The 23,567-nt window shown below is 44.1% G+C and overlaps 2 protein-coding genes across 5 annotated transcripts in view; both read right to left on the reverse strand.

Moving 5' to 3' along the window:
* Nucleotides 1-17,829, reverse strand: part of Tbk1 (TANK binding kinase 1) — a 41,157-nt gene extending 23,328 nt beyond the window's left edge. The window contains exons 1-6 of one of the 2 annotated variants that reach the window (XM_036169956.1): nucleotides 17,727-17,829; nucleotides 14,856-14,974; nucleotides 10,604-10,744; nucleotides 6,985-7,114; nucleotides 3,917-4,098; nucleotides 3,463-3,623 (exon numbers count right to left, since the gene is read on the reverse strand). In XM_036169956.1, the coding sequence (XP_036025849.1) occupies nucleotides 3,463-3,623; nucleotides 3,917-4,098; nucleotides 6,985-7,114; nucleotides 10,604-10,744; nucleotides 14,856-14,942 (701 nt within the window). In that variant the 5' untranslated portion in view covers nucleotides 14,943-14,974; nucleotides 17,727-17,829. Of the gene's footprint in view, nucleotides 1-3,462; nucleotides 3,624-3,916; nucleotides 4,099-6,984; nucleotides 7,115-10,603; nucleotides 10,745-14,855; nucleotides 14,975-17,472; nucleotides 17,660-17,726 lie in introns of those variants that run through there. The other variant, XM_036169957.1, reaches the window with a different exon arrangement.
* Nucleotides 17,830-21,337: 3,508 nt separating this feature from the next.
* Xpot (exportin for tRNA) overlaps nucleotides 21,338-23,567 on the reverse strand; it is a 41,028-nt gene continuing 38,798 nt past the window's right edge. For all 3 annotated transcript variants that reach the window (XM_036169634.1, XM_036169636.1, XM_036169635.1), the window contains one exon: nucleotides 21,338-21,500. In XM_036169634.1, the coding sequence (XP_036025527.1) occupies nucleotides 21,474-21,500 (27 nt within the window). In that variant the 3' untranslated portion in view covers nucleotides 21,338-21,473. The remainder of the gene's footprint in view (nucleotides 21,501-23,567) is intronic.

Raw genomic sequence — 23,567 nt, forward strand, 5'->3', positions numbered from 1 at the left:
TGACGGCCACAGGATCCACCAAACAATGAAAATACTTTGAATCTGATGACTGAAGTGGAGTAGTAGTTGGAGGAATACTAGCTACATGTCATAACTAATTTTTCATTTGGGAGCCTGGAGAGCAACGAACAGCATTTTGATGTTCACACCAAAACATTATTTTTTCCATATGAAAAGTGGGGCAAACACATGCACAAAAGCTTTGTCACCCAAACCACTAGACTATAAAAAAGCGCCTAATCTTTTTTCCCCCTTATTCTCACAGTCAAGCAGACTATAAAGTTACTGCAAAATGAGGCAGAGAATTACTTTTATAAAGAGGGAGCTAAAACTATACATAGCCCAGTACTGGGGAACCCCTCTGCATAGTCAGAAAGGACACACACATGTAAGGACAGGCGTGCTAAAGTGAAAAGACAGACTGATGACTGTGACAGAAACACAGATGGGTAGAAAGAAGCCAGGCTGGCTGGGGAGCAGGGGACAGCGAGGATGTGGTGAGTCAGGGCAGTGGGGCCCTAAGGGCCCCTGCATCTGCACGAAAGCATTCAGCGTCAGTTGCCAGTATCTTACAGCCAACGGACCGTATTTCTGTCTGATCATTTTTAGTTTATCATCTCAACAAATGTGCTCCGAGCAAGTCAATCTAGTTTTTAAAAACTAGACCCAACCAGTAAGGCAGATGCAGACTACTGCTTCCTATATAGAAGCAGCCGTAAGTTCTGCCTCAAGAGATGTTTTAAAATAAAGAAATTGGGGGGGTGGGGGATTTAGCTCAGTGGTAGAGTGCTTGCCTAGCAGGTGCAAGGCCCTGGGTTCAGTCCTCAGCTCCAGAAAATAAAAATAAAAAATAAAATAAAATAAAAAGAAAGAAGTTAGCCTGGCAGTGGTGGCGCACACCTTTAATGCCAGCACTGGGGAGGCAGAGGCAGCTGGATCTCTGAGTTCGAGGCCAGCCTGGTCTACAGAGGGAGTTATAAGACAGCCAGAGCTGTTATACAGAGAAACTCTGTCTAAAAAAACCAAATTAATGTGGAAAATAAGATGTGCTCACATGTGCTGGATCCAATTATGGAGGAATAAATTAATCCAAAAAAGAAGTGCAGAGAATTAATGACAGCATTGATATAGTATGCAAGTTCTTCAAGAAATCTAACTGTTCTAAGAGTCACATGTAAACCTTAATCCTGTGAAAACTGATGCAGGAGTAACAAGGCTGTGATGGGAGGGTGGAGCACTCACCAATGCAGTCCAACGTCACTAATAATGACGACAGTGCACAGCGGTGCACTTCTATACAAATAATGACATCCTGGAATGCAGTCCAACATCACTAATAATGACGGTGCACAGAGGTGCACACAGGTGCACTTCTATACAAATGACGACATCCCGGAATACAGTCAAATGTCACTAATAATGACGGTGCACAGCGTGTGCACAGAGGTGCACTTCTATACAAATAACGACATCCCGGAATATATAACTGCCCACTAAGTGATCACACAGCGCCATGGAGTGGCCTTTGAGTCATGTTTCCTTTCTTACATCAGTACACTTTAATTTCACCCACTTTTAGAGCAGTAAAGGTTGTCGCTGCTTTAAAAATGTATCTGTGAAAACAGGAGTGTGTAACTGTCAGGGACAACTTACATTTAATGAGGAAACAAAGGAGACCTGGCCTTTGCTAAAGGAGGGTTTAATAAAAAGGGCACTGGTGTAGAGCATGCTCAGGCTGACACCGCAACATCTTAGTGCAATTAGTGGACGTCTTCTCTGATCTTCATACACATGGGGTAGTTCCCTAGCATGGATGCAAATGTCCAAGCTTTAGCAAAAGCATCGTATTCTCTGAACTTGTTTTATTTACTTCCTTAAATCAACCAAACGAAAAATATGCTTCTTCCTCAACTTTCTGAGATGAAATAAAAGACTCTAATTTTACAACTGTGACTACTGTGAATCCCACGCAGGTGGGTAAGCAGGGATGGTGGGAAGACAGTTCCAGCATGCAGGGAGCTGTGGCCGAATGACTTTGACTATTTTAACACAAATATAGACACATTTGGGAAGAGGAAATCTTAACAGAGAAAATGCCTCTCTGTAACACTGGCCTACAGGCAAATCTGTAAGGGACTTTCTTGATTAATGATCAATAAGGGAGGGCCTAGCCCACTGGGGGTGGTGTCAGCCCTTGGCAGGTGGTCCTGAATGGTTAAGAAAGCAGGCTGAGCATCCACAAGGAGAAAGCCAGTGAGCAGCACTCCGATGGCCTCTGCATCAGCTCCTGCCCACAGGTTCCTGCCTGGAGCTGTTGCCCCGACTTCCCAACTTCCCTGGCAGATGGACTACAAGCTGTAAGGTGAAATAACCCTTTCCTCCCCAAGCTGCTTTTGAGCCTGGTGTTCACCACAGCAACAGAGACCCTAACACACACAGTGTACAGATGAATTACGTAAGAACTTTCACTCCAGAAATTTCTCCATCTTTTCTTTGATTTTTTTTTTTTTTGGTTTACTATTAGTGACTTTATGTATTGCTCATTTCTCCAATAATATGGCAGCATATAAATGCATACAACACCATGGGGCTGGAGAGATGGCTCCCAGAGGACCTGGGCTCAGTTCCCGGCACCAACTGGACATCTCACAACCATTTATTTGTAACTTCAGTTCCAGGCATCTTCTGGCCTTTCAGGCACCAGATATACAGACATACAGGCAGGAAAACACTTATACACATAAAACAAAAAATTTAAACTGAATACTACACTACCGAAATGCTTTATCTCTGGATGGAACCTGCAATCACAGGGAAAAAAAAAATTACTGCCAAAATGTAATTTTTAAAAAAAATTTTTTTTGGTTTTTTTGAGACATGGTTTCTCTGTATAACAGTCCTGGCTGTCCTGGAACTCACTTTGTAGACCAGGAAGGCCTGAGCTCGCTGAGATCAAACTACCTATGTCTCCCAAGTGCTGGGATTAAAGGTGTGCAACACCACTGCCCAGCCCCAAATGTAATTTTTAAGATGGTCAATCAGTTCAATGGAAGGCAGGAATTAAAATTATTTGGTTCTGGGGTTAGAGAGAGGGCTCAGAGGTTAGGAGTACTGGCTTCTCTTCCAGAGGACCCAGGTTCAATTCCCAGCACCCACATGGCAGCTTCTAACTGTCTGTAACTCTAGTTTCAGGAGATCCGACACACTCACACAGGCATATATGCTGGTAAAATCACCAGTGCACACGAAATAAAAATAAATAAAATTTAAAAAACAACAGCAAACAACCATGACTTGGAAAACTATGCCAACACTCTTAGAAGGCTACATTCTTAGTAAAATCTAGGTAGCATCAAGTATCAGAAAAAGGCAATTTTCATCAATTTCATTTCCTCAAACAATGGAAATAAGATAATATACATTAAAAAGTTGTTTCTAGTTTTAGATGGAGAAACCACTTACATTACTTCTTTATTCCTACGAGGCCCTTCAAATGGTCTAAATGGCAGAGACCCGGTAGCTGCATGATAAAACGTCACACCGATACTCCAAAGATCAACGGTAGCCCCGTATTTCTTCTGATGGTCTTTCCGTAACACTGCTCTCTCGTACATGTCAGGATGCTGCAACAGAAAAGCGCAGCTCCAGGGGATCTGACATCCTCACCAGGCACCCCTGCCTCTCCAGTGCCGGGATCAAAGCTGTGAGTTACCACTAGTAGCCTCTGAGACTGTCCAATAGAAAACGACTCAGGAAGCAATTCCCAATTCCCTTCTTAGACACCATATCCATCCCAACAGAAAATGGAATCTCTGTCATATGGTTACGTAATATTTTATAGACTGTGACCAATAACCCCATGTGTAATACACCTACCCGGTCATTAAAATGAAATTTCCAGTCATATGTAACGTACCAAATACTCTTCTGTGCCATACAGGGACACAAATTGCTCATCGTCCTCCAGCTCTCGAGCGGCACCAAAGTCTGTGAGTTTGTACACAGACTGTCCGTCTTCCCCTATGACACGCATGATGTTTCCCGGCTTGATGTCACGGTGCACTATGCCATTCTCCCGGAGGTGATTCATTCCACCCACTTCAGCAATAAATACAAAACAAAGGCAATCGTAATGTAAATAGTAATGTAAATCAGTAAAGCAGCAGCAAGGGGAGGGTACAGTGTGACCCTTGTTTCCATGGAGACGTGGTTCTGATTAGTGCCAGTCAGTCTCTGTTCCTGAGGGCAAAGACACTGACATGTGGGGACAGGCAGGGCCACCAGCTGAGACAACACACCTACTACATCCTGGCTCCTCAACACTCACTCCCTGCCTCCCAAGGAGTCACCTCACTTGTCTTTTAAAAACTGACAGGATAGGGCTGGAGAGATGGCTCAGCCGTTAAAGGCTAGGCTCATAACCAAAACTGACAGGATAACTGAAGTGTGCGTGTGTGCGTGTGTACGTGTGCATGTGCGTGTGTGTGTCTACGCGCACATATATTTATGACTTACCATTCATTTCTACCTGCTCAAAGCAGCTCAACAGCCACAAGCAGACATTCTCGAATTCTGTCCCCTAAGCACAAACAGTCATTCACCGGCTTTTTGTCTCTACAGACAGACTGACCTGTGCACTTGAGAGTGGGATTATGTGACACTGTGGCTCTGACCTTCTGTCTCTTGCTTCTCTCATTTTGTATTCTTTTTTTTTGTTTTGTTTTGTTTTGTTTTTCCGAGACAGGGTTTCTCTGTAGCTTTGGAGGCTGTCCTGGACTAGCTCTGTAGCCCAGGCTGGCCTTGAACTCACAGAGATCCACCTGCCTCTGCCTCCCCAGTGCTGGGATTACAGGCGTGCGCCACCACCGCCCGGCTCATTTTGTATTCTTTCAAGATTCACTCAATTTTAGCATGTGTCAAGATTTCATTTTTATTTTTCAATTAAGAAATGTATTTTTTTTTGTATGTATGTATCTGAGTTAGGGTCTCTATTGCTGTGAAGAGACACCATGACTGCAGCAACTCTTCTAAAGGAAACTTTGTAAGTTTAACTGTTGGGGGCTGGCTTACAGTTGCAGAGGTTCAGTCCACTGTCACCATGGCCACGTGCAGACAGACATGGCGTTGGCTCCACGTTGATGAGAACGTGACAGGGAGAAGACTGGGACACTGAGGGAAGCTTAAGCAAGGGCCCTCAAAGCCCGCCCCCACCGTGACACACTCCCTTCAACAAGGCCACGCCTCCCAACAGTGTCACTTCCTATGAAATCATGGGGGACAGTTACATGCAAACCACCACATTCCATTCCCTGGCTCCCATAAGCTTGTGACAGTATCATAATGTAAAATGCGTTTAGACCACCTTCACAAGTCCCATAGTCTATCCCAGGCTCAACAATGCTGAACAGTCCAAAGTCTCTTCTGAGATTCATGCAATCTCTTAACTGTGATCGCCTAGAGAAATCAAAATCAGCTCACAGGGGCCAATTACATCCAAACTACCACGGTATGCGTGGCTAGTTTTTGCCAACTCAACACAAACTGGAGTCACGTGGGAAGAGAGAGCCTCAGTTGGTAAATGGCTCCGTCAGAGTGACCTTTAGCCATGTCTGTGCTATTTTCTGATTGCTGAGTGACATGCAAGGGCCCAGCTCACTGTGGGCAGGGACACCCTGGGGCAGCAGCCCTGGGAGGTAGAAGAAAAGGAACTGAAAACTGAGAGCAAGGCGGTCTGCAGTGTTCCTCTGTGGTTTCTGCCTCGGCTCCTCCCTTGACTTCCCTCAATGACAAACGGTGATCAGGAAGCCAAACTCCCCCCCACCCCCAGGCCATGTTTATCACAGCAGCAAAAATGAGAAGAGTAAGCATGTGTGATGCTTGGTGGAGGCCGGTCTTGAACCTGACAGGTAACAGAGGACACCTTGTACTCCTGATCCTTCCATCTTTACCTCACAAATGCTGGAGCCCAGACCTACTCCACCACATGGGACTTGGTTCTTTTTATCAATGGGTAATATTCCATCCCTCTCCACAGTAAATGCCATCTTAGTCCACTTGTCAGCCGGTGGGTATTTTTGTTGTCCTGACTTTATTTATCGGCATATGAGTAATGCTATGACATAGATGTGTAAAATTTTATGTGGATGTGTTTTTAATTATTGTGTAAGCCCGTTAGAATGGCTACAGCATACAGTTAACTTATATTTAGTCTTTTGTGGAACTGTTAAACTGTTTTCTAAGGGTTGTATCACTGTGCAGCCCTACAGAAATGCACAGCAGATCCCACTCTCCGCTGCCAACACCTGTTCTCATTTTTGGATTTGTCCACCTTCATGGGAAGAAGTGTTTTTTTTCATTACAACCTCCTCAGTAATTAATAATGTTGAGCATTGTGTAATACACTCATTGGCCATCTCTCTAGCCTTCTTTTTTGACAAATGTCTGGTCAAATCCTTTGACAAGTCTTAAAACTGTATTTGGTAGGGTGTCTGGACAAGACATCTTACGTGTGATCTACATACAAACTCTTCTATCCTATGGGCTCTCTTTTTAGTTACCATCTCAAAGAAGCTGTAGTTTTTACATTTTTACTTATTTCATGTATGGGTGTTTAGCCCACATGTGTATCTGTGCACCAAACACATGCCTGGTGCCTGTGGAGGCCAGCACAAGGCATTAGATCCCTGGACTGGAGTAACAGATGCTTGTGAGCTGCTGGAACTGACCCTGGGCCTCTAAAAGAGCAGCCAGTGACCTTAGCAGATGAGCTGTCCCTCCAGCCCTGAAGTAAGTTTTTAATGCTGATAAAGTTATTTGTCTAATTTTTCTTTTAGGCACTGTACTTTTGGTGTGGTTTCTGAGAAAACATATATAAAAGTCTTTTGTTTTGAATATAGGAAATTAACTTTTCATTTTATAATCTTTAAATAAAATACTATGAAACCATATAAATGAACATGCATAAAACCATATAAATAAACATACCCACATCTCGTAAAACAATTAAAAATTCTGATTCCGGTAGTCCATAGGCATTGGATGGCTCCTCTAAAACAGTGTATAAACTCCCACATGGGCAAAATTCCATAATAAGTACTTTATGTCTTGTTGTCGTCTGGAAAACAAAGTTACTGAGTGAGAATCGACAGGAAGCCATCAAATCTGACTGCAGGGCAGCACTTGTCTACCTGACCTCACTCAGATGCAGGATGGGATGCAATGACAGAGCTATTTTGACTCTAGGACTAACAAATGCTATGTTTATATAACAAACAGCTTCCAGTTTCTATTAGACAAAGTGGATGGGCTGGAGACAGCTCAGCACTTACAAGCACTTGCTGCTCTTCCAGAAGAACTGAGTTCAGCTCCCAGCACCCACAGTGGGTGGCTCACAACCACCTGTAACTCCAGCTCCAGGGGTTCCACCAATGCCTTTTATTCTCCCCAGGCACTGGAACACATGTGAGCATACACACGCAAATAAAAATAAATCTTTATATATATATATAAACTAAGGGAGAGTTTGGAAGACAAACCAGTTTGAAATCTAGCTAAATCTGAAACACAAGATCATGGTTTAATGTTTTTGTTCAAACCATTTAGTTTCTTCTGTATAACAACGTATTTAGGAAAATCTCCTTCTTATGATAAGCACTTTTACTTCAAGGAATGGAGTGCTGCCCTTAAAAAGCAATGGGTGAGCTGGAGATGGTTAAGAGCATGTACTGCTCCTGCAGAGGACCCGAGCTCAGCTTCCATCCCCCGTGGCAGGCAGCTCACGACTGCCTGCATGTGCACTCCAGGGACCTGACGCCAGGAAGTCTTCTGGCTTGCAAGGGACCTGCACCAGTGACGTACATTTATACACATAACTGAAAATAAAATGTAAGGAGAACGAAGGAGAAACAAAACTGGGGGGCGGAACAGCTGGGTCTCTCAGCAAAGCTCTGGCTGGCACATTTCCATCTCGGCCAATTAAAATTCGTCATCAGTACAGCAGCTTTCTAAGGGAGAAAGACCCTCATCCAACTACATAGTATACAGGGATCAGATACCACTTTTAGCAATCTGCAATTTTGAGATCAATCTTAAAATCTAGTATTAATTTTTGACTTTTGGTCCTTTAAAATTTTTTAACCCAGCCCCCAAATACTTCCTTAATGTATTTTATTTTCTCTGTTCAGTAGTCATGAAAAGAGAAAGGGTTACAAAAGTGTTTTCTAGGGTCACTTGTGCCACTCTGAAGCCCAGGCTGGCCTGGGACTGCGAGAGCCATGAGCTTCTGCTTCCCAGTGCTGGGAGGAAACGTGTGCTGCCGCCACCTCCAGCTAACTTTCCCTTTTGGAAGTGACTTCTGGTTCTTGAAACCTGTTTGAAAGAAGTGTTTTTGATCCGGGACTTTAGCCAGTGGGTAGCGAAGTACGTGATTTTTCTTTTCTTTTTAAAGTTTAGATAAGGTACATTATAGTCCAGACTAACCTCAAACTACCGGCAATGCTCCTGTCTCAGCTTCTTGAATGTTAAGATGACAAGCTTGGGCCCTCATGCCAGCAGCACTCCCTTTTTAAATAGAGACATATTCTGACTACATAGCTCAGGCTAGCCTTGAATCCTTGCTTTTCCTGTCTCATTCTCCTAAATGCTCGGATTACAAGAGCATAGCATTACACTCAGCTAACAATTTGATTTTATGGAGGCTTTAAGACACATCATATATATTCTGACTTGGAGAAGGAGTAGAGATCAAAGGTCCACCATGCAGAACAGGATGGAGCCCTATAAAAAAAAACTCACACTGCCAGGTAATCCCAGTGCCCTGGAGGCAGAGGCAGGTGGATCTCTGTGAATTCAAGGCCAGCCTGGTCTACAGAGTGAGTTCCAGGACAGCCAGGGCTACACAGAGAAACCCTGTCTCAAAAAACCAAAGAACAAACAAACAAAAACATCTGATACCAAAGGCTTGGGTGGTCTTTTGGAAGGTAACATGTTCCTGTCTGGAACCAGCTCAGTCTACCCTGCCCATGTCTATAACTTTGGCTGTTCTAATTTGTATCTTTGTGCTATTACACAGTAAAAAAAATAGTATTTTTCTGAGTTCTGTGACTCACTATACATTTTAGCAAATTACCAAACGTCTAGGAACTCCTGCTATTTCTGGTCTGCATGAAGAGTTTGCCTTGTAGACAGCTGCTGCACTTGGGGCTGGTGTCTGAATCAAGGGCAGTGTCGTACACTATGCTTTCTGAACAATTCCTTTGTAGCCGGGCAGAGTTGTAATCCCAGCACTCGGGAGGCAGAGGCAGGCGGATCTCTGTGAGTTCGAGGCTAGCCTGGGCTACAGAGTGAGTTCCAGGACAGGCACAAAGCTCACAGAGAAACCCTGTCTCGAACAAACAAAAACAAAACCAAACAAACAAAAAAGAGAAGAAGAAGGAAAAGAACCCTCAGCTTGGCAGTTTGGAAGGTTACTCTCATTCTCTCCTGCTATTCTTGTTTTCTGAGACCTGGGCTGGCCTGGCTTTTGCAGAAATTCTTCTGACTCAGTGTACCAAGAGCTACGATTACAGAAATACACCATTATGCCCGGCTTTGTGATGAGAACTTGGTCTTGGGGAGTTCTCAGCCGATACCATTCTCTTCACTAGCTACCATACATGTTAAGTTATTCAGCTTTTCAATCATTACTATAATATCAGGATATCAACCCACATTTTAATGTGTGAAACTATAATTTATACTTGACCAACCCTAATAAATCATTAGGAATGAACCTAAGGAATATACAATAATATTTTAAGAGAAGATCTTTGTTGAATATTCATGCCTGAAAGCAAAAAGATCTTCACTTTGTGATTTCTAGATTATTTCTTCCTAATGATACACTTAATTTTTGTCATTTTTTTCCTAAAATCAATTCTTTCATAATTAAGACTTTAATCTCTAAATTACTATGAATTTTACTCATTTACTAATGTTTCTATCAGTGTCTTTTTGTTTTGTTATAAAATCTTTCTTTCTTTCTTTTCTTTTCTTTTTTTTTTTTTTTTGGTTGTTCAAGACAGGACTTCTCTGTGTAGCTTTGCGCCTGGAACTCGCTTTGTAGACCAGGCTGATCTCGAACTCACAGAGATCCACCTGCCTCTGCCTCCCAAGTGTTGGGATTACAGGCGTGAGCCACCATCGCCCGGCTCATTCTTTATTTATATGTATGTGTGTCTGGGTGCCCACAATGGCCAGCAGAGTGTACGAGATCTCCTGCAGCTGCGTCACAGGTGGTTGTGAGCTGCCTGCCGTGGGTGCTGGGAACTGAACCCAGGTCCTCTGGAAGAGCAACAAATTATCTTCACTGCTGAACCATCTCTCCAGCCCATGTTCTTTCTATAACTATGTGAGTTTTACTTATTACTTTTTCCTTTTTTCACATAGGAGTAATCAAAGTTTACATGTCTCCTTCTTGTACCTTTTCTGGCTTCCCTTCTTGACACTCTGTTTCTATTCTCTGCCTACTGAAATGACGGGGACAGAACTCTTGGGTACACAGCCTTTTGCTAGACCCTGTCTTCTGAGTGAGAGCCACAACATAACGGCAAGCTTGGATACTTACCTCCTCTTCAATAGCAAATAATTTGACAATGTTTTTGTGATTGAGTTTTTTTAACACTTCAAATTCTCTCATTTGAACATCCACTGGGCGAAGGAAGCTTATGTTATTAAATACTTTGACAGCATATAAATCACCAGTTTTCTACAAGATAAAGAAGAGGAAGGAATCAGTCACGAACATGCTACAGCATCTGTATTCTCACAGCACGCCATGCACCCTTCAGACCAAGCTCCCAGATCTAAAAGGTAAACAAACAATTTGGAATTCCCCAAAGGTCACTGTTTTGACATTACAAACAGAACTTACAAATGGTACACTAGTGACAGAGAGAGTTATTCACGTAGCTGAAGGTAACAGCTCTAGTGTCCAAAAGGAAACTTCCAGAGAAGAAAATGAAACTCCAAGAATTTCCCAGAGCCAAATATTTGCAAATAAGAAGGAAGAGATGGAAAATTATACTCTACAAAATTCTTATCAATATTATGAAAGCAATGCAATTCAATTTGCAGAAACTTTTGTCACTAGCTATGATCATGTGTGCTGGGAGTCCTGAGAACAGAGGTCACGTGGATTACGTCACTGCAGGGTAAACACGGACTTCCTCGTAGGATCATGCCACTGCTGCCCGCAAACCTACCTTCAACTTCACCACCTAGATGTTGGGATGGGGTGGGTGGGGTGGGGTGTGGAGTGGGGCAGTTTGTTCCTTCATCAGCGACCTCTAGAGGAGCAAGGATCTACTGACAGGACACGCTGCTGTAGCCCTCTACCCTCTCTCCAGTACATGCACTATCAGGACACACCTACAGGGTTTCAGCAGTACAAAATTCACCCTGCTCTAAACTCATCCAGGCCCACTCACTTCCTTCCAATCCTGGAACCAGCAAGCTTCTCCGGTGGCCAGCCTGGGCCTTTTTGCATTCAGCCTCACTTTCCCCTATTTATTCAAGGTCGAATCTCCTCAAAGCCAGTTCTTCTTGGGTAGTTCAAGCATGGCCTGCTTCAGGACACCCTAGCACCCTGGGTAGGGACTCTCCTTTGGACTGTGCTCCACCTTTCCGTAGATCTCCAGCCGCCTCCTCCTCTCACACAGAGCATTATCCTTTAAAACTATTTGCTGTTGTTACTAATCTCATCTCTCACTATCAATGTGTGAACCACCGTCTCTAAATGACCTCCACTGCCCAAGTCACACCAAGCACAAAGAAATGTGCATTTCCTTATATTTGTCTCAAACTCAGTCTAACATAGGGCTTTTTCTTGACAAGTGTTTTGTTGCATTTACTATTTTACTATGTGGGTGTGTATGGGCATGGGCACATGGGCAGAGGGCAGAGGGCAGTATGCGTAGTCAATTTCCTTTCCACCACGTGTGACCTGAGGAGCAAACTTAAGTTGTTACATTTGGTGGTAATTGCCTTGACCAGCTGAGCCAGATCAAACCAGAGGTTTCTAAGAGAGGAGAAAGAAGTGGGAAACGATACAATGTATCAACGATACAATGTATCAGCGCCCCAGGGTCATCAGGGTCAGCACTCGGGGAAGGTCTGTGAGGGAACTGGACCATGAGACTGCACCCTTTCCATTAGGCACCTACACCGCCATCGGCCACTCACTGCCACAAGTCACAGTTACACAAATGATAACGATCTGCAGGATCTGCACACCCTCTCTTCAAGGCCCTTCTCTTCACCTTCACCACGGTTATCATGCCCGTAAACTCCATCAGACACAACAGCAGCGATTGGCGGCTTCAATCAGAAAGATTGAAGTCAAGGAGAACAGCGTGCAAGCCTGAAGACCTGGCTCAGAGTTCCCTGGGACCAACGGTGGTGAGAACTGACTCCCAAAAGTTGCCCTCTGGCCTCCAACATGTATGCTGTGGCCGTGTGCCTGCACACATATACCACACACTAATAAATAAAACTGTCTTAAAGATTAAATAATTGATATATTTTTAGTAACAGTACACTGAAGAACACCGTGTCCAAAGCAGTACACAGAGGGTGAATGTCAGGATGAAAAAAATTTTTTAAACAACCAAAGGGGAAGCAGAATATTTTTCAAAAAGATTTATCTTTACTTTACTTTTTTATAAGATCTCCTGGAACTGGGTACAGACTATGAACTGCCATGTGGATTTCTGCTGGTAATCACACCGGATCCTCTGTGAGAGCGTACTAGTACCCTTCATCACTAAGGCAGCTCTCCAGACCAATCTTGCTGTTTCTAAGCAGGGGTACTTGAGGGTCTGTGTGCAGGTATGTGAACACTAAGTGCAGGTGCCTGGAGGGCAGAGGCATCAGCCCCCCCTGGAGCCAGCTGACATGGGTGCTAGGATCTAGAACCAGGTCCTCTGCAAGAGGAGCATGTGTGCTCTTCAATACTGAGCCATCTTCCACGCTGCACCCCACACCCCACTTTTTAGTAGTCTTCAGTACTTGAAGTTACTAAGAACAATCACTGGTTTCTGGAGAGATTAATGACCAAATAATAAACGGAATCATAGAAACCTCTTAGGTCCATTCTTATCCTCCTCAAATCTGTTATTTTTGGTTCCTACAATATATTTTAAAAGTACAACTTTGTTTTTTTTGTCGTTTTGGTTTGGTTCTGGTTTTTTGAGATAGGGTTTCTGTGTAACTTTTGGAGCCTATCCTGGAAATTGCTCTGTAGTCCAGGCTGGCCTCAAACTCACAAAGATCTGCCTGCCTCTGCCTCTGCCTCCCACGTGCTGGGATCAAAGGCATGCACCACCACCGCCTGGCCATCTTTGTTCTTTTGAAGAACTTTATGCTGCCTTAGGGTATCTAGTCTGATCTCATCCATCCATTTATTCTTTCATCCAGTGAATATTTCAGAGCACCTAAGTAGGGAACAGGACCAGTAGACATAAACTATCTAGTAACCCCAGCACTTTAAACACATATCAACCAAGTTATCATGACTGTCTTTAGTTTCCAACTGAAATCCTTCCTAAAGGCACTTCCACACAAAATCAAACTTGGTTATAATGTAACCACTCCAGGCCCACCACAGTGCCTGATATAAAGTAACCGTTCTAGTAATTTGAATCAAAGGAAGACAGGAAGGTCAGATGTGTTTTCAACACTAAATTCTGTTACTCACTTCTTCACACAAAGCAAACAAATAAAAACAATTTCTAGCAAATAAATATCGAAGCATGATCAAAGTGAACTTAAATAAGGACTCAGAGCCCCTGCACAGTTCCAGAGTTAAGAGGAAACTGCTAAAAGCCATCCATATGACAGTGATGATTCATTCTTTACAGGCCATGCAGCTGTTTATAACCCATGCATGCTTGTCTCAAAGACAATCTCAAAGCTATGGGAAAATAGAAGAGTCCTCCCTACTAAAACATTCAGAGTCCCTGTGTCTGAAAATAAGACTTACAAGGCTCCAAACATCACTCATTCTAAATGCAAAGTGACCAAAAACAAAAACAAAAACACAAAAAAACAAAACAGCATTCTTCACATGTATCTTCAGTTTCTTCATTTAAAATTATCCTAGTAGTTATCTTTAATTTCATCCTCCAATACAGAAGTCAACCAAATCATCTGGGTTCTTGACCGGCTGCTGAGAGCGATCTTTTAAACTCACTCCCACTTCTACCAGAGCATACTGCCTCTCGCCGGGACACAGCCTCTAACTCTGGTTTCCATGTTGAGAATCTCTTTCGCTCCAATCTACCCTGCAGGACGCTATTTTGTAATTTTTTTTTTTTTCAAGACAGGGGTTCTTTGTGTAACAAACAACCCTGGCTGTCCTGGAACTCGCTTTGTAGACCAGGCTGCCTCGAACTCACAGAGATCCAAACTCACATCGCCTGTGCCTTCCAAGTGCTGGGATTAAAGGTATTGAGTAGGATGTTACTTTAGAGACAGCATGAACCCCTGGTTGAGCAGATGAGAATCACCCATGGGCATCTGTCTGCCTACCACGCCTCCCTCTATCATACGTCACCATCAGGATGTTAAGTAGGGAGGTAGGAAACACTTTCCAATCAACTTCCAGTTTTTCCCATCCTATACAATCACCACTGGATAGATGTGTTCACTAACCAGCCAAACAAACTAAATCTTAAAATAATCACAAAAATCATAAAATCCTTTTTCTTTAGACCCTCCCTCCCCAAAGGAAGTCAGAATCACAAAGCCAAATGTTTTCATATACATGGGCTCGTCGGAAGAAAATACAGTGAGGCAAAGAGCAACAGCCCTGTACCCACCTTATGTCTTCCTCTGAAGACATTTGCAGTGGCCCCCTGGCCTAAGATATCAGACAAGAGCCATAAATGGTTAGACGTACTCTGCATTTTCTCGGCTTGCTGGGGCGCTTCTCCTCACGCTGAGGGGAGAGAAGAGATTTGCATGTATGCTGGTAAGGAAATAACAGCCAAGAAACAACCGTTAGCCACATTTAATCTGAAGTGGGATTATATATTATTTACTGCCGATCAGAAGTGCATGAACAGTCCAGTGTTAAAAATGTTTCTAAGAATATTAGAGGATAAAACACTCTTCGGGCACTACAGAAAAAAAAAAAAAAAAACAACACAAAACACAACACAACAACCCACAATATTAAACCACCGACACACATTCAACTGTTTTTGCTGTGCTTTGGAGATGGCGTTTTACTGTATTTCCCAGCCTTGAGCTCTCTATATAACTAACCCAGCCTGCTTTTCTGCCTTGGCCTCCAGAATGATGCAATTATAAGTAGATCTGGCTTTTTTTGCTTATGAGTGTATGGGTCTGTGTGTGTGAGAGAGAGATGCTGGAGGAGGTGGGAGAAGGTTGGACCCTTAGGAGCTGGAGTTAGAGGCAGTTGTGACCCACTTGCTATGGGTGCTGGGAGCTCAACTCCCATCCTCCACAAGAGCATCAAGGGCTCTTCAACACTGAGCCATATCAGGCTTTCTTTTCTTCATATATTCAATTTAATTTGCATCTCAGAACAGAAAAAAATCCCTCCACTATCTAATATTGTCTCTGCCAATTAGAGTAATATTGACTACTTATCTCCTCCAACTGTTTTGAAAGATTAATCATTGATTTTTTTTTTTTTTTTTTGGACACGGGGGTCTCCTTATAGCCTATAGACTTGAACCTGCAGTCTTCCTGCCTTGACCTCACACATGCTCGGAGGAAAATTAAAGAAATTAGGCTAGCACATATACTAACCGAAAGCAATCATCACTACGTAATAGTTCCATAGTGCAAAATTTCATCTGCACAGAAACTGTAATTAAGAAGTCCAGAACTTATTATTCCTGAAAAGTCAGTAACTCCTCTGACACTGCTTAAGGACAGGTTCCTGGGCCAGTGAAATGGTTCAGTGGGCAAAGGGGCTTGCTGTCACATCAGACAACCGAAGTTCAGTCCCTGGAACCCTTGTGACAGAAGGAAAGGACTATCTGTGCCACAACAGGTATGTGCCTCCACACACAATAAATAAAATGTAAAAAAAAAAAAATAAATAAAATTGAAAAGCAGTCATTTCCCTAACTTCTAAATAGACAGGTATACACATACCAAGTACATATTCCCAAGTCTTAATAAGTACCAATAGCAGACGTGTCCTTTTAACTGTGCAATTGAAAATATGGCACCTACACTAGACACATCAGACTCCTCTAAGTCTGCTCTAGGTTTGGACCACAAGAATCTTACAGTCCATTTCCAGTAAGTTAGAATTTCAGTCTTCCAAGGATGGTTAGGAACATAGAAAATGGCCAAGGGTCCAAGTTTCACCAGTCTCTTATACACTAGCTATCTTTTGTTTGTTTTTGTTTTTCGAGACAGGGTTTCTCTGTGTAGTTTTGCGCCTTTTCTGGAACTTACTTTGTAGACCAGGCTGGCCTCGAACTCACAGAGATCCACCTGGCTCTGCCTCCCGAGTGCTGGGATTAAAGGCGTGTGCCACCACTGCCTGGCACACTAGCTATTTTTATAATTTTATCACCTAGGCAATTTAGATAAGTAATTGCCCATCCAATCTATTTGAAGTAAGCAATAAGAATAATACTCATGCCAGATGTCCTGTGTGTGTGTGTGTGTGTGTGTGTGAATAAGACTCCCTTTTCATAAATAATAAATGCATTTACCAATTACTGCATTTCATTCAAGAGATGGTAAACCCAAATACGTAATGGAAAACCTTCCCTAGCTGATTTTACATTGTTGCTGTCAGATAACGAAATGACAGTATCATCGAGTACTTACGTGTAGCTAGTAATTAATAATTAAAAACACACTTGGCTAAGATACCTGCTTTCTATACACCAATATAAAAAGATGGGTCCACGACAGTGATGGCTTGAAACTTTCTTCCAATGACTAAAACATGACTCAGCACACCCACCCGACGCTTGCTCTTAAGTCTCCCCAAATTTTGATAAGCGTCTAAACTGGCATTCAACAAGTACAATACTGGCCAGGCCGTCGTCAGTCTACTTCCTTTAATTGTTTAAAACGAAAGTTACCAGGGATAAAAACAGGTTGGGTGGCATGGTGTACGGACGAAGTTGCTGGATTTCCAAACTCAAGTCAACCATGTATTGGATAGATAGCAGAGAGGTCCCAGAGTGGGAAAAGGTCGGGTTTGGATTATGCATTTGACAGTTCTCGGGAGAGCCTGTCTTGGGACGACTGACAGAAAACACCAGGGAAACGGATTAGGCAAATCAACCCACAAGCCAGATCGAAGGGGAACAAGAAAATATAGGAATTTGCATTTTTTTTTTTTTTGCCTATGCATATGAGAAAAAAAAACACACACACACAAAAAACACCAAAACAACACAAAACCCCGTCTCGTGCTGGTACCCTCGGTGAGTCGACCTTTGCGACCCGTCTCTTCGGCTGCCAGTCCATTTAAACCCGGCTGTCTGTCTGCGGGGCCGTAGGGTGGGAGCGGCGGCGAGTCCACTCCGGGCTGGGCAGCCCTTCTGCCCGGGACGCCAGGGCCCAGGCGGGGCGAGCGCGCGGCGGCGGGACCCCTCCGGGCCGCGGCCCGGCTCTGACGCAGCATCCCGCCTCCCCGACCCCCGGGGCGCGCCAGCCGGCTCCGCCCGAGCCCGCCCGACCCCTCTTACCCAGCCGAGTCCCTTCTCCGGCGCGCACAGCCCGCGGCTCCGGGGCCTGCTCGCGCCCCAGGCTACTTCCGGCTTCGCCAGCCCGGGCCGCGGAGCACGTGACCGACGGCGGCGGCGGCGGGGCGCGCCTGCGCGTGCGCACTCCCGCGGGCCTGGGGCCGCGGCGGCCGAGTATCTCCTTTTCGCTCTCTCTCCGGTGGCTGCTGCAGTTACCGGTGCGGGACGGCGGCGCCCTACCCCGCGGGCGGGCGGAGGTTGGGAACTCTCTGCGGCGCCGAGTGCGGCGAGCTGGCGCTGGATGCTGGCCGCCGAGGACTTTTCGCAGAGGGTTAGATTAGGGGGCGGGTTTGTGTTTAAATGTCCCTTGGCTTGCAGGAGCAAGAATCGGTTCGTGGTGTCCGTTCTGCAATTGAAACTGGGAAGACCGGCGCGTTTAAGCACTGGACTTGACGACTGAAGCGCCAGCCCCGTACTATGATCAGGCCCTGCTCAAGGCAGACTCCAGTGGATCGAAGGTGTAACTTCTGAGTGGGGAAAGGAAGGGGGTGGGTCCTAGAGCAGATCTACACGGGACCGTCCAGGTTAAAGGCAAAGGCTTCCACTGGAACAGACCAGGGGCTGAAGTCTCCACCCACTCCTGACCTGAAACTCTCTAGGTAGGCCTGTTTACATCACATGCAAAATGGAGATTAAAAAAAAAGCCCAATCCAAGGAGTTCTTAGAAAGTTATTTTATTAGAATTTTAAACAGTTTAGGCAATGAAATCATTCTAACAGTAAATGCACTTTCTGCTTACAATTAAAACTTATTTCAGTTCTGATAATGACATGAGTGCCAGGTCCCTCCGAGTCAGAAAAACCCACAGCTCAAAAATTATGGAGGAAATAGGACTAAGCCAAAGGACTTCACATGTTTACCACGTAAGTGATACACATTAAAATACCACACAGTACTTTCCTAAAAAGTCAAGCCACGTGTGAGTCCATTAGCAAGCATTGAGACTGAAACAGTTGAGGCACGGGACTAACTACATCAGGCGCCACAAAACCTATGTCTTCCACCTCTGTTTTCTGTAACAAGTGAGATTGACTCGTGAGACAATTATTTGGGTGCTTGCTCTTCAAAATAAGGTACCTAATGGTGGGGCCGTTTGCTGTCATGACGGTAACCTCACGGAATGAAGACAAGCATTCTTATACATGATTACATTGACATGAAGTTCCTTACTTCTACACTCTGGTTCTCATGGCCTGATCCCGAAGGTCTACACACAGGGTAAACTATTATAGGGAAAGAGCCATGTACGGACTCAAGAGTACATGATACAAGCTAATACTGAGACCTGTTTTAATTCATTGAATTCTTAACAAGTTATGAGGTAGCTACCATTATCTCCCCCATTTCTGAGGGGGAGACCAAGGCAGGAAGAAGTCATTTAACGTGGTCAAGGTCCTAAACTCAGTTACTGGTGTAAGTGGTTTAACTTGGGTCCAGAGTCCACAGTGTACAAGGTCTTCTTCATTACTATGTGTGCTGTTCACTACAATACCTTGTGCAATCACTGCTACAACAGAAGCTATGACATCTCACAGTGCACAGGAAAATAGCATAGAGACACCCAGTTTTGCTTGTCTTTTTTGTTTATGAAACCGAGTCTCACGCTGGCCCAGACTGGCCTTGGCTGCCTCTGAATGGTGTGATTATAAGCCCCACTTACCTATTTTTTTTTTTTTTTTACAAAAATCATTTATTGAAGTATTATATACTTCACTAATCTATTTTTATCATTCAATAGAACTATTCTTAGCTGCCCATTTTACTGCCTTTATTTTATAATGGAAGGAAAATGCTGACTATCTCTTGTGGCATTAAAAATCAGAAAAAGGCCTTTAATCCTAGCACTCGGGAATCTCTGTGAGTTCAAGGCCAACCTGGGCTACCAAGTGAGCTCCAGAAAAGGCGCAAAGCTACACAGAGAAACCCTGTCTCGAAAAACCAAAAAACAAAAACAAAAAACAGAAAAAGATCCATGTGCACAATTCAGAGTAAATCTGGGGGCTCAGCAGGTCAATGCTTGCTGAACAAAAAGAGTGAGGACTGAATTTGGATACCCAGCACCTACATAAAAGCTGGTACAGTCACCATCTGCAACCTGAGGACTGGCACATGGAGACAGGAAGTCTGCTGACCAGCCCACTGAGCTCCAGGTTCAGAGGAAGACACTCTCAAAAAAGGTTCTTATTCACCTAACCCCCAGCGCGCGCGTGCGCGCGCGCACACACACACACACACACACACACACACACACACACACACACACATTCCAGCCATTCATGGGTCACAAATCCATGGACAACACACGCCCGTCCTGAAATCTTTTCGTCTGCTCCCTGTTCTGTGGAAGCAGGGACTGAACTCAGGTTCTCAAGCAAGCACTCTACCACCAAGGACTATACCCCCAACTTCTCAGAAGCCATTAGGCTTCTACCTACTCTACTTTTAGGCAGGTTCTCATGTAGCCCAGGCTTGCCTCAAACTCACTATGTAGCTGAGGACAGCCTGGGACCTTTGATCTCCTCCCATTTCCTTCTCTACTTTTATGCAGTGCTGGGTATGGACCCGGGACTCTGCATGCTTGAGAGTAGACCTGGGCCTTAACTAAATGTCTACAGTGATGCTGCTGCAGTTCACCTCTTTTCTATTGCTCTGACTGCACCCACACCTGTTCTCTAGCTCTCTCCTACAGCACGCAGCAGTACCATAGCAGTGAAGCAGTGACTGACTGCAAAGTCATGAACACATATGTGGTCCGACCCGGTGATGCACACCTTTAACCCCAGCCGCTGGGAGGCAGAGACAAGCAGAGCTCTGAACTTGAGGCCAGCCTGGTCTAATATAGCGAGATCCAGTCTCAAGACAAAAACAAACAAACAAACAAAATCTAAGTGTACTTACTGTGCTCTAAGTACACCTAATTCATAGAAAAACACTGGGATTTATAATCCTATCACAGATTCATGGAGCCGGTTTCTAGTGCATTTAAAAACGACTAACTTAACTGACCTAAGTTGAGTGACCTTTAGGGGTGCAGATGGTGACATAAGGCATCCACATTCATATCTGCAAACCTTTACATGGGAAATCAGAGTGATTCAGGTGGGGAAATGAGGCTATTTATAATAATTCCGGAGAAGACTTGGTATATTTCACTATGCAAAATTTATTTTTTTTATAAAAAATGTGTAACACCAGCACCTACTTTTGAACTGACTAATTTAGGAACCCATTCTCTTATAGAATACACATTGGCATTGAACCAGTTTCAAGAAATGTAACGGCCATCTACAGAAAATTATGTTTTGATTGTTACCCCATAGTTTATGGTGCACACATAAAACTGAACATTTCCAACTTTACATTCAGTTGTTAGTCAGTTTCCCACTGCTATAGTCTTCCTTATAAAGAACTTTAAAGTTTCATATGAAGAAAGAAATTAAGGTACTAGGATAAAGCTATGTCTTTAACAGCATTCTTACATAAACAATTTAAACTGGCATGCAGGCAACTTTTCTGGTTGTCACATACCTATATTGAGGGAAAATTACACCTATTTTACAGAAAATCCCACATACACAGTAATAAGCTCCAAACAATGTTAAAAGACGGTGTGATGGCACACAAAACTGCTTCTTTATAAATTATGAACTGGAATTCCTGGTCATGATGCAGGACACGGAAATCCAGTCTTCAGGGCTTTGCTCTCTGGAAGAACACCTGTAAAACAGCATTGAATCAGCAGTGTCAGGCAGGCAGGACAGCGCTGGAAGGCTTCTGAAGGCTAGTCACCCCTTGTCACAAACACTACTGCCAGAGCAACGGCAGTTGGAAGAGGAAGCTTTTGATTTACTGGGAAAATTATTCACTGTGGAATATTAAATTCAAGGAAGAAAAAAGTCAAAGATAAGACAGAAATATTAAGCCTTAAAAGATGTACTATGTATTTGGTGATTTAAAAGCTAGTTCTAGTTCAATGTTTGAGACAAAAGCGTGGGCTAGAAGTCATGCTAAGCACTGCCCAGCATGTAGTACATCCACAATGATGTCATTAAGTGAGTGCTGGAGATGGTAATGGCAGGCAGGGAGCTCATGGAGAAGGACCATATTCATCATCATATTCCTAAGACCTAGATAGCTGGGTTCACCTGACAACCTTAGTGAGAGAGAGGATGGGCCTGGCGACTCACACTGGAGATCCCAAGAGCTGGAAGGCCAAAGCAGGGAGACAGTGAGTTCTAAGCTAGCCTGGGCTACATAAGAGGTCCTGTCTCAAAATAAACCAAAACCAAAATGTGCTACGAATGACCACTGAATGAGCAAGAGAAGGCCTTCCAAGAAGGCTGTCTTAGTTAGCTTCAACTGTTAGGCTGACACAGCCTAGATTCCCCCAGAGGAGGAGTCTTGATTGAGGGCCTTCCCAGATCAGACTGGCCTGTGGGACACTGTCCTGACCGTTAACTGATAGAGGCTGGACCACCCAACCATGGGCAACGCCAATCCCTGGGTAGGCGGTCTTGGACTGTGCAAGAAAACTATCTGTTCATTAGCCTGTGAGGAGCCAGCATGGTTTCTGCTTCGTGTTCCTGTCCTGAATGCCTTCCCCTTTGGCCTGTGACCTGTAAACTCTTCCTCCACTAAGTTGCCCTTGGCCATGGTATTTGTCCCATCACCAGGATGAAACCAGAACCGAGCATGGCAAAGGCAAGCAGAGACCAGCACAGAATTCCTAGTGAAGGACCAGGAGTAAGGCAGAGTTGACGAACAGCAAAGACGATTCTTACGGGAGACCTAAAAACGCGGTCTGACATCAGATATGAAAACAACTGAGACCCTAGAGAAGCAGCATGAACTTGTCTTAGTAAATGGAACTTCCGGGAAGAACAATAGATGAAGGAACACCTGATAGCCCAGCCAGGCTGTCACAGAGAAGGAAGGAACGCTGAGTGAGATAGCATAAGCCGTCCAACGGAGCAGGGAGGAATCAGTACAGTGGTCAGCCAGACAGGAAGAAGAAATCGCTAACGCTGAGATGCTGCTCTCCGTCACTGAGGAGCTGAGCCCAGCCCGTCAGTGAAGCACATAGGAACAACACCCGAGACAAGCCTTCTGCAGAACCCCAGGACTTCCTCTTCCTACCCAGGAAGACTGTCATTTTCACAGATGCTTCCCTTCTTTTTCCCCAATGTTAGGAAAATGAAAAAAAAAAAAAAAAAAAGAAGTTTCCTTTATGCTGATAACTGATGAGGGACAATGTCAGAACTGAAAAGGGTAACAAATGCTGTTGACTTATAAATTCTCTTCAGTTTAGTTTGTGGGTTTTTTTTTTTTCCCCGATGCTGGGCAAGTGTTCTATTCTACCACTGACCTACATCTCCTACAGCTCTTGACTTCAGAATTCTACTAACTGGAGCCAGGGCACCACTCACTTGTAACTTGTTACCAGGAAATGTAGCACACAGAGCTCTTTGCTTTTTAGTCTGTGTATAGAAGAAAGTACCAAGTATACATGAGAAGCAGTTCTGGGTTCTGGCACAGTGACTGAGCAAGTTGAGCAGGGAAGTCACCTGTACTGGTACCTGACGCACCATCTGGTGTCTAGTACATAAAAAACAGCCGTAAGTAGGTAAAAGTAATCTCTACCTGTTCTATGTTTAGGCAGGGTCTCACTATGTAGCGGAGGCTGACCTCTAACCTGTGATCCTCCTGCCTGCATCTTCCAAGTGCAGGGACTACTGGTATGCACCACTGATTGAGGTGTTTAATTTTGTTGATTTATAAAATTTA

The sequence above is a fragment of the Onychomys torridus genome, chromosome 20 (assembly GCF_903995425.1).
Source record: "Onychomys torridus chromosome 20, mOncTor1.1, whole genome shotgun sequence".
NCBI lineage: Eukaryota > Metazoa > Chordata > Mammalia > Rodentia > Cricetidae > Onychomys > Onychomys torridus.